General features: G+C 38.6%; 1 protein-coding gene across 1 annotated transcript; it reads right to left on the reverse strand.

The window, feature by feature from the left end:
- Positions 1-243: 243 nt before the first annotated feature.
- On the reverse strand, positions 244-10,711 carry LOC306866587 (leucine-rich repeat-containing protein 56-like; the record flags this gene model as incomplete). Its single annotated transcript, XM_079411845.1, has 8 exons — positions 244-672; positions 771-953; positions 1,036-1,294; positions 1,370-1,533; positions 2,711-2,866; positions 2,941-3,118; positions 5,773-5,970; positions 10,586-10,711. The coding sequence occupies 5 exons, from the start codon at positions 10,709-10,711 to the stop codon at positions 1,493-1,495; spliced, it is 699 nt and encodes a 232-aa protein (XP_079267971.1). The 3' UTR covers positions 244-672; positions 771-953; positions 1,036-1,294; positions 1,370-1,492.
- Positions 10,712-11,888: the final 1,177 nt, after the last annotated feature.

Consider the following 11,888-nt stretch of genomic DNA (forward strand, 5'->3'; position numbering starts at 1 on the left):
TTATGTGTATCTTATACCAGAAAAACTACTCAAATTATATAGTGGCGCTCTCTAGTGAATAAGAAATGCAATGTCAAAAGTATTTCTGAACATTTATATACATATACGGAAGTTTGTGTGCTATACATTTTTAAATTCACAATGTAGAAAAAAAAGATGTATATTATAAAATTATATTACAAAATTTAATGCACAAACACAAATTTAATGCATCCTTGCTGAATAAAAGTTTTTTTTTTTCTTACTGGCCACAAACGTTTAAATGGTAGTGTACATTTGTTCTTTATTATAATATAGGATGTTCCAGATATTACATTTTTTCATTCGCTGTTTGCTTTTATTAGCAATTTTCCATCCTCCATTTTCCAAATATTAACAACATAAATCTGGATGTGCACAAAAAATGTTTGTCCAAAATTCTGTCCAAAATGAATAAAGACTTGGAGCCTGTGGAGATTCTGCAGAGATAAATGCTGTGGTGGTCATCTGTGGACGCGTGGAATAACAGTCCTGCACCTGCATCTGCAAACACTGAACCTGCAAGAGCAGACATGTTCAGGATCCGCCAGAGATGAAGCTGCGCTGCTGGAGATCCAGTCTGCATCAGTGATCACATGACATCTGTGCACGAACACGACTGAGACGCTCCTGTCAATCAAAGCTGGAGTACTTCTGAAACAAAGCAGAGACAAACAGCAGGTATAACAATGCAGACGGCGCCCCCTAGTGATTCAGTAACAACTTTAGACTGCTTCTGAAAGTGTGCAGACCTGCAGTGAAGATCTATGATCTAATCTGACCCACAATGCATCACTTCAGATGGGTGTTTCCGGTCTGGGAGTCTCTGCAGTGCAGCTCTGGCTGTTTGTGGATGTCTGGGTGTCAGTCTTTCAGAGCGTATTACTGGTTTATGTTGGGCGTCTGAGTGTCGATGATTCCCAGCAGCTTCTGACCTGAGTCAGGAGAACACACTGTAGTCAGAAATGTGTTTGTTAAAGTAATAAAATCAGATTTGACAGGAATGATGGGACTCACCAGTGCGCTCTAAGAGCGGAGGCCGCAGGACTGGAGGGTCTGTGAGGTTTGTGGAGGATTGGAAGAGTCTGAGGTCTTACAGTCATGATGCTCTCATGAGTCTGTTCTGACGCTCCGTCTGGATGATGAGCTCGGAGTCTCCGGCGGCGGATCTGTGTGATCCTCCGGCCGGTAGGGGGCGCTGCTGCTGCTCTGGGTGGAGGAGACGGAGACATGGAGCAGCCTGATGAAGAGCTGAGTCTCAGCATCTCTGCAGATTCTGTCAGAAAGAAGCATCAAAACATGAAGAGACTCGTGAGCATCGTTTACATACGAGAGAGAGAACCTGACGCACCTGCTGAGGGAGACTGAACAGACCAATCAGGAGAGCTCGTGTCTCTAGTGATGTCATCACTGCTGAAACTATGACTGCCTTCATCTTCATCTTCATCATCTTCATCGCTGTGGTGGATGCTCATCACCTGCGGCTGCCGCTCCTTCTCCAAAACCAACAGACGTCTGTCAGGAGAAAAGCAGACTTTAACAGGAAGTGTGTGTGTTTGAGTGTGTGAGTGTGAGAGAGTGTGTGAGTGAGTGTGAGTGTGTGTGTGTTTGTGTGTGCGTGCGAGCGAGTGAGTGTGTGTGTGTGTGTGTGTGTGTGTGAGAGAGTGTGTGAGAAAAGCTTACAGCGCATGAGTCTGTCATGTTAGCCTGATGGGAACAAACTTCTTCTGTCAGTGATTTTAAAACATAAGACAGAACCCAGATTTGAAGACTACAATAAGATTTCTCTTCTACTGCTAATATAATTTTGGTAGGCTACTATGAGATGGATAGACTAATTATTATATAATTCAGATGGGCTCCCTGTTATTTTTATGGTATGTCAAAAAGTGTATATTTTTAAATGTGATTGTTGGTACATTTTACCAGAATTTACTATACTTTCAAAACAAAAAATAAAATAGGAAAGACATGCAATATGAAAATAATTTAAGAAAAAAAGAGTGTTTTACAGAGAAAAACAAACAAACAAGAAAAAAAGGGGGTCATCTTGTAATCAGGGTCGTCTTATATTCGAGTGAATACGGTAGATAAAAACATTAAACCAAACAATAAACATTACCATTAAATTATTAATTCATTAAAAACTCTTAATAGTAACTCATGTTTACTGTGCTTGTAGGGCTGCACAATTTGGCCATAATTTTGATTCTATATCAAGAACAATAATAATAATAATAATTGTATTAATAAAGAGACAATAACGGCTTCGAGATAATAAATAATGGCTTCGAGAGTTGAGTTAGGATAGAGTTGGACTTGTAACCTGAAGGTCATGGGTTCGAGTCTCAGGTCGGGCAGGGATTGTAGGTGGTGGGAGTGAATAACCAGCACTCTCTCCACCATCAATACCACGACTGAGGTGAGACCCTTGAGCAAGGCACCGGACCCCCAACTGCTCCCCGGGCGCCGCAGCATTGGCTGCCCACTGCTCCGGGTGTATGTTCACTACTGAGTGTACACTTGGATGGGTTAAATGCAGAGCACAAATTCTGAGTATGGGTCACCATACTTGGCCACACACCACTTCCCCCTCCCCTTCCCCTCTTAACTGCTTAATTTGAAGCCACATAGTGATTTTGTTATTATTTCTGTGGCTCACTCAGCTCAGAGTCAGAATAGCGTGTTTTACCGTTGGTCAGATCACTGGCCTCGTGGTTCAGGATGGCGATGTCTGAGCCGGAGGATCCTGGTCTTGATCCGGTGCAGGAGGAGAGAGGTCTGGCGCTGTCTGGACGGCTGGAGAGACTCGTGGGCCGGGCTGAAGCAGGTCTGACGGAGCTCTCTTCTGATGGAGAGACTGGTTCTTAAACACATGGAGTGCTGCTCAAAGCGTCTTCAGAAGCTGCTGCTTGTCTTTACCTGCGAGCTCCAGGCCGTCACTGACCGAAGCGTCTTTGATGGAGTCTCTGAGAAGAGTCCAGTCCTGCAGTGAAGCTCTGCAGCGTTGAGGTTTGTCCTCTTCAGCAGGAACGTCATCGAGGAAGATCAGCTGAGGGATCAGTTCACGCACCGCAGACCTGAAGCTGTAGCCTGAGACCTGCAGAACAGCAATCGATCTGATTTTGTGTTTTTCTAGTCAAAACACTTTAACAGCCATGAAGCACTCTTCAGAAAATCTAGCTTTACTTATTATTTTCTATCGATGTTTGCAGAAAAGGGCTGTAAAGTACAAGATTTCATTGCTGAAGTATTTTCAACTTGAACCTGTAGTGTTAAACTTTGAGATCAAGTGGACATTTACCACATATTTGCCTCAGGAAACACTTTATGACACATGGTTGGACAACCATTCAAACTTTGGGGATTTTTTAAAAATGTGTCACACAGGCTGCATTTATTTGATCAAATATACAGTAAAACAGTAATATTGTGAAATACTATTGCAGTTTAAAATGTAATTTATTCCTGTGATCAAAGCTGAATTTCAGCATCATTACTCCTACATTATTCAGTGTCACGATCCTTCAGAAATCATTCTAATATGACGACTTACTGATAAAGAAATATTCATTTTATTATCTGTTCAAATTTTGTTCATTTGTACTATTTATTTATTTATAATAAAATTTAATAAAATAAGGTGAAGTGCTAAAATTACTGAAACTAAAATACATATAAATTAAAGCTAAAAGAAGTTAACAAACTAAAATGAAAATTAAACTGAAAATATAAAATTAAAAGCAAATCCAAAATATTAATAAATCCTATAATAGTATATAAACTAAAACAACACTTTTATATTGGTCTCTATCTCTATGTAAAGTATTTATGAAATGAGTTCTAATATATAGAAATCTAATAAATAAGAATGAGATAATTAATAAAAATTCCAATTATAATTAAAACAATCAAATAATACTAAACGTTTTGCAAAGGTTCTCTCAATGTTACGAACAAATGTTATTCCCGTAACTTTAGTAGAACATTTGTTCAACATTATCTGGTTTTTAATAATGTTCTCAAAATATTATTTATACATTGTTCATAGACTGTTTTTCTGAAACAGTTTTAAACATATTTCAACGTTACTACTTAGATAAAGAAAGTTTGAAGACAAACTTTAAGTTGGCTTGCAAAAGTCTTGACAAAAAGTTTGAAAAAGTTTGAAAAGCTTTAAGTTTGAAGGTTTTCAGTTTGAAGAAGTTTGAAATTTAAAATAGTTTTAAAAATTAATGTTTGAATGTTTTGAAGGCAATACAGTCTATCAGAAAAAACAGAAAGGGTAAAACTTGCTAACTTGTCGCTGGTTTTAATTGTTTTTTTAGCTAAAAACCAGCTAAAACCAATTAAAACCAGTTAATTTAGCAAAACAGCTAAAACCAGTTAAAGCCAGCTAAAAACAAATGAAATCAATTAAAACCAGGTAAAAACCAGTTAATGTAGAAAAAAAACTAAAACTAGCTAAAAACCAGTAAAAACCTACTAAAACCAGTTAATTTAGAAAAAAAAGATAAAACCAGTAAAAACCAGCTAAAACCAATGTTGCAAGCATGAATTAGCATATTGCTAGAATGATTTAGATTTAGATAGATAGATAGATAGATAGATAGATAGGTAGATAGGTAGATAGATAGATAGATAGATAGATAGATAGGTAGATAGGTAGATAGATAGATAGATAGATAGATAGATAGATAGATAGATAGATAGATAGATAGATAGATAGATAGATAGATAGATAGATAGATAGATAGATAGATAGATGGCATCTATCTATCTGGGGAAGTCGTGGCCTAATGGTTAGAGAGTCGGACTCGTAATCCAAAGGTTGTGGGTTCGAGTCTCAGGCCGGCATGGATTGTAGGTGGGGGGAGTGAATGCCTTGAGCAAGGCACCGAACCCCAACTGCTCCCCGGGTGCCGCAGCATGGCTGGTGTGTGTGTGTGTGTGTGTGTGTGTGTGTGTGTGTGTGTGCGCGCACACACTTGGATGGGTTAAACGCAGAGCACCAATTTCGAGTATGGGTCACCATACTTGACAATACGTCATAGATAGATAGAGTCAGATGATAGATAGATAGATAGATAGATAGATAGATAGATAGATAGATAGATAGATAGATAGATAGATAGATAGATAGATAGATAGATAGATAGATAGATAAGAAATATTAGATAGAATGAAAGCTTAAATGAGTTTGAATTTGAAATGTTTAAATGACTTTTTCAAGCCAACTTAATTATTTCAGAACGTTCAGAAAAATTGAAAAGCAATGTTCCCATAACGCTGGCAAAATTATAAAATGGAACTTATTTTTAATGCTTTCATTGGAAATAGCCAAAGAAATAAAATAAAAACAAAGAAATTAAAAGAGAAAAAAAAAAACCCTGGATGATTTGAATATTCTGAAATAATTTAGAAGTTATGTTTCCATATCTTAATGGGATGTTAGCTAAATGTTCTTGGAGCATATTTTTGTTAGCTGGAAATGCACTAGCACCAACCTTCATATAAATCATTTCTCTCGTCTAGTTCAGTTCTCTAACATCAAATGTGTTATTGTGTCATTTGTGTAATGCATGAGGTGGGGCAGCATTACATTTAAGTGCTCAAAAACAAGTCATTGTGATATAATGGGCTCTATGGAGACATCGTTATCTGTCTGGACCATTAGTCTGCTCAAGCACAGAGAAGCTGAGCCTCATCGCTCTCATGCTCTGCTCCACCAGCTGCCATAAACCCTTCATGTACCTCAGAGGCTCCTGGAGCGGGACGGGTGCACACAGGGTTTCCTTCCAGTGAAAGTGTCCTGAGCTTCACACAACAGCCCAAATACCACAACTGAGCCAGATCTTCAACCTGGTTCTCCTCCAGATCCAGCAGCTCCAGATCCTCCAGCAAACTGACTGGACTCAGGTCTGAGATGCTGTTGAAGGCCACATACAGCTCCTGAGCAAAAACCAGGAACAGTTATGACTAGGGTTGCAAATACATTTCCAGAAACTTTCCATGGGAACTTCATCTCGGGAATTTTGGAAATATTCCAAGTTGGAAACTTTACAGGAATTTATTTTAGAAATTTGGGGAAACTCACACATAAACTGTATAAAAACATAAACATTTTGTTTGGTCATAAGCTGACATGCAAGCAAACTAAATGCATAAATGACATTTTTGACTTTGATTTAACTGTAATTAGAACTTTAATTAATTATTTCATTGAGCAACACAAAAGCATAAATGTTGAATGAACAAAAAAAATATATATTTCCTTATATTTGCTTTAAAACGAAAGCATTCCCCACCCTTCCCCTTTCAAAAAAAGTCCCAATCCAAATGAAAGCATTTTCTCTTAAGTCTCTGGTTTCTGCATTTTTCCTCTTAATCCATTCAGGTCTCATTGGGTTCTTCCTGGACCTCATCAACATCCTCCATGTCTGCTTCCTCGACATCTGACTCTTCATCTTCGGTGTCACTGTCCAGCCTTGTGGAGGATGGCTCTGTGTCAGGCTCAAAGAGCCGTAGGTTTGCCCGGATGGCCACCAGTTTCTCAACGCTTGCATTCGTGAGCCTGTTGCCAAACTTTGTGTGTGTGTTCCCAAACAGTAACCAGTTGCGCTCAGAGGTGGCTGATGTTGGTGGGATTTGAAGGATGACAGAGGCTACAGGTGCAAGGGCCTCAGATCCACAAAGTCCTTTCCACCAGGTAGATGCAGATATGTGCTGGCACGATTGCCATATCCCATCCCATTCCCAAAGGCCTTGCTTGGTACGGTACTTTGCTAGACTGCCGAGAACTTTGCCTTCATCAAGACCAAGACGGTGAGACATGGCAGTAATAACGGCGTAAGCACTGCTGATCTCTTCAACAGAGAGTATGCTTTTCTCATACTTTGGGTCCAGCATGTATGCTGTTGCGTGTATTGGTTTCATGCAGAACTCTTGGTGCTTCTCCAGTGACTTGACCACTGCACTTTCCTCTGCTTGCAGCAGCAGGGAGGCAGGCAGGACAGTTTGTATTTTTTCTTTGAGCTCAGCAAACAGATATTTAACATCTGATAAGATGGCAGTGTCATCTTCTATCTTGGCAACAGCTGCTGCTATTGGTTTGAGGATTCTCAGGCTGCTGGTCACTCTTTCCCAGAACATATCATCTAACAGGATTCTCCAGATGGCACTTTCAATGGCTGCAGTCTGGGATATGGCCATCTCTTGCAAAGACTCCTTCCCCTCTAGCAGACTGTCATACATGAAGACAACCCCACCCCATCGAGTGATGCTGGGGAGCTTCAGTGTGGTGCTCTTGTTTTTTTCTTTTTGGATAGAGAGGTAGATTGCTGAGGCTACATGTTTGCCCTTCACATGCTTCACTACTTGCTTCGCTGTCTTGTAAAGTGTGTTCATTGTATTCAGTGCCATGATGTCCTTAAGGAGAAGATTAAGAGCGTGGGCAGCACAGCCAATTGTTGTTATGTGAGGGTAGGTCTCCTTCACGTGTGCCCAAGCAACCTTCATGTTTGCAGCATTGTCAGTTACAAGAGCAAAAACCTTCTCAGGTCCAAGATCATTGATGACTGCTTTCAGCTCATCAGCGATGTAGCGGCCTGTGTGTCTGTTGTGCTTTGTGTCTGTGCTCTTATAGAATACCGGTTGAGGGGTGGTGACAATGTAGTTGATATTTCCTTGGACATTTGACCACCCATCAGAGATGATGGAAATGCAGTCTGCTTTGTCAATGGTTTGCTTGACCTTCGCTTGCACTCTGTTGAACTCTCTATCCAGCAAATGAGTAAATAAAGCATGTCTGGTGGGAGGTGTGTATGCAGGGCGAAGAACATTCAGGAATCTCTTCCAATAGACATTGGCTGTGAGCATCAGAGGTGAGCCAGTTGCATACATTGCTCGAGCAAAACATTCATCAGCATTTCTCTGGCTACATTCATTCATCGAGTCCGAAAATCCTCTGATTCCAGAGCGACCATGAGCTGACGAGAGGGTGTCTGAATCCAAATCATTTTCACATCGAATGGAAGCAGATGAACTCTTGTCTGGGGTTGCTTGTTTTGAGCTCTGGGAAAACTTTGGGCATTTGACTATATGCTGCTGCATCTTTGTGGCGTTCTTAACATAGGTCTTTGCACAGTATTTGCAACTGTACACAGCCTTTCCTTCCACATCGGCTGAGATGAAATGTATCCACACATTAGATGGTGTGCGTGGCATTGCTCTGTAGAATAAGATTAGAATTGTTTTAAAAACACTTATGCAATGCATATATTATATATATATATACAGTGTATATATAGGCTATTTCACTTAACAAATGTTTACATATACTCCACAAGACAAAATAATAACTGAATTTATAAAAATTAAATAGCTCATTCAAGACATTATAAAAAAATTATAATAAAAAAATAAACATGCAATTTTCATGATCCCTCTTATTTTGTTTCAATTAATAACATTTTGCACATTCTGCGAGGGGTATGTAAACTTATGAGCACAACTATATAAGCCATTTTAATAAACATTTTACAATTGATGCAAATGAATAGATATAGGCTAGATTAATAAATACTCCTCAATTAGCATGCTTACTAAAGCAAACTATAACCTAGTATATACAGTACCAGTCAAAAGTGTGGAAACATTACAGTTTTTATTGTTTTTGAAAGAAGTTTCTTATGCTCATCATTCAAGCAAGCCTGCATTTATTTGATCAAAAATGCAGAAAAAAACTGTAATATTGTGAAATAATATTACCATTTAAAATAATGGTTTTCTTTTTTGATATACTTTAAAATATCATTTATTTCTATAATGCAAAGCTCAATTTTCCACAGCCATTACTCCAGGGCTGCGTTCAGCCCCGAAGAAAACGGTGCTGTAACATGTTGATATGCTATGTTACTATAAAACTCTTACGACAAACATGTCTTCTAATATCTTCAGTTGTTGCGTATACCGAGCTGCAGCGGACACATATTAAATGACTTCACTTGGACTCATTGTGTGAGCTGTCTCTTTAATACCGCGTGGTTTATATACAGTATATGCTGCTGATTGGGCTGACATTTCTGACACACCCACCAAACAAGAGAAAACATATCTCAAACCCTGTTGCACACCGTTTCCAGGAAACATGTCGTTCAACCCGGAAACCGGAGCAAAACGTTGGGTCAGTGTGAGCCTGAAAGTGCCCCAGTTTTCAGTGTCACATGATCCTTCAGAAATCATTTTAATATGGTGATTTATTATCAATGTTGCAAACATTTGTGCTGCCTAACATTTTTTGGAACCTGTGATCCTTTTTTCAGGATTCAGTGATGAATAGAACTGTAATTTATTCATTTATTATTATTATTGTTGCAAATTATTAATTTATTATTTATAACAGAATTTATTCAACACAGAAATCAGTTTTTAACAATCTTTACTTTATTATCACTTTTGATCAATTTGACACATCCTTGATGAATAAAAGTATTAATTTCTTTCAGGAAAACTGTTTCCAATATTGATAATAAATCAGCATATTAGAATGATTTCTGATGAAAATTCAGCTTTGCATCACAGAAATACATTACATTTTAAAGTATATTAAACAGAAAACAGTTTTTGATTAAATAAATGCAGGCTTGATGAGCTTCAGAGACTTCTTTCAAAAATGATAAATAGTATTGTGTCCAAACATTTGACCAGTAACCTATACTGTACTTCTGTATGATAACAGAAAACTGACGCGCAGAAGTGACTAGCACATGATATCTAGCCTCATAAACTAGCTTACATTTAGCACACTTGATTTACTGACTAGCTAGCTACTGTATAAACACAATTTGATATTTGCTAGTTAAACTTTAATACTATAGATCAAATTCTTTTACCAAAGTAATATCACAACTCACTTGAATGGATGTAGTCTTCAGGTTCAAATGCAGAACTGCGGCTTCAATATTCTTGTGATAGTCAGAGCCTGGAAAACGGGGGGGATTCCCCTCTTAAGTGACTAAGGGAGGAGGGGGGGGGGGGTCTTTTTTTAAATGATCTCATCTAAATGTTTGCTCAGTTAGTGTATTTGTTTTTACAGTGGTAATATTTTGGTGCACTATAGCTTACACACGGCTACATTAAATGTAATATTTATGTAATTTACATGACTATTCACCAAGATCGACATTTTATTAAATTATTTTGTGTGCAGGATTCAAGACATTATCGGTGCGTGTGATTCAATTCAACTAAAATTGCATTAAATCAGGTTGTTTTAACCAAGACTATGCTGTAAGATATTGTTTTCAACAACATTTAGGTTCCGTGTTATAGGCTATCCTGCAATTTCCCAGTTTATTCCCAATAATTCCAGTTAATTCCCATAGAAAGTTTCCAGCCTTGAAAATTCACTTTATTCAGTGGCTTAAAAAACAAACATAATGTAGTTTAAGATAAGTAATAGTGTAGTCTGTTTCTCCTATTAAAATACTTCCACATTAGAAAAACATAAAGAGTTTTTTATCAATTCAGTCTCTGTAAGCCTTTTCATCTCAATGTTGTTTGATACCTTTAAGGAGGAAAGAGCAGAAATCCCCTCCAGGTCGGTCAGACCACATCGAGCCAGACATAAGACCTGCAGGTGGGAAAGGCCGGTTCCCAGATCCCTGAGGAAATACTGAGAATAATAAGCCATCATCGCCTTTCTCTCCAGCAGCAGCTATATCTGATTCACTTCCTCTGTCTATATTATTATATCTCCATGAATATTTATCTTCTGTGAAATTTATGGGTTCTGTTTTCTTTTATAAATTCTATTTGTTTGGTTTTTGAGAATGAGGCCTGTAACACAAGCTGTTCATGTTGGCACCTGCATACTTTGTCTTTTCTTTGTATGGACTACATGTATGGTGTTTATGTTGTTTAATCTTGATATCAAAAAGCCCGTGTCCACCGCAGGAACTTTCCCAAGGGACTAGGGACTTTGGGGGTGTTTCCACTGCAGGAACCAGGATCTAAATAAAGTTCCGGGTAAACATTTGCCTCTCAGAAAGTCCCTGTTTGCGAGGTAGTACTTTTTCAAAGGTCTGGCAGGACTTAGGTGCTGAACATGCTGATTGGTTGAGTTCACGCAGCACTGTATTTCAACCACCATATATTCGCATAATTTAATTTCAAAATATTACTGTTATTGTGTCATGAAATGTAGTTTTAAGAGTATTTCAGGCGAGAATGTAGTTGTTTAAAACTCAAATCTGCGGTTTATTTATAAAGACAGCACCTATTTAAAAATGTGCGTCACCGATTTCAGAGACATGAGCTCCAGGGGATCAGCGGGCACTCAGTGCTCATGTATCCCAGTGAGAGCAGCCTCAACTCGGCTAGTCCTTCTGACATTTGCCACTGGCTCTGATGTCTCTGTAGTGGTTAATCATGAGAAAGAATTATTCTATCATTCTATTTATATGTTTAAATGAAAACGAAAAGAGGCAGTGGTGTTTGATATCATATTTCGCCTTATTGTAAATACAGTGAGGGAAATTGCAGCAAGGCGAGGCGAGCTGACTGATGTTATAAAGTATGCTGCTCTTCCATTTGCACAATTACTGGACTTGCGTCGTCCCGTCCACGGGAGTTCACACTCCAGAGTCGAACTTACGAAGTCCGAGCTACTGAGGACGCAAGTCCGAAATTTGCATACTTGGTATTGAGAAACAGCCCTGGACTGGGAGGAGCAGTCGCGCACAGTCGTACATCTGCTATATATCTTCTGTTGTGGTCCACAAAAGAAAGTCATACAGGGTTTAAGTAAATGATCACATATTTTCATTTTTGGGTGAACGATTCCTTTATGGATGTAACAAATGAAGGTC

The sequence above is a fragment of the Barbus barbus genome (genome assembly GCF_936440315.1).
Source record: "Barbus barbus genome assembly, chromosome: 48".
Lineage (NCBI taxonomy): Eukaryota > Metazoa > Chordata > Actinopteri > Cypriniformes > Cyprinidae > Barbus > Barbus barbus.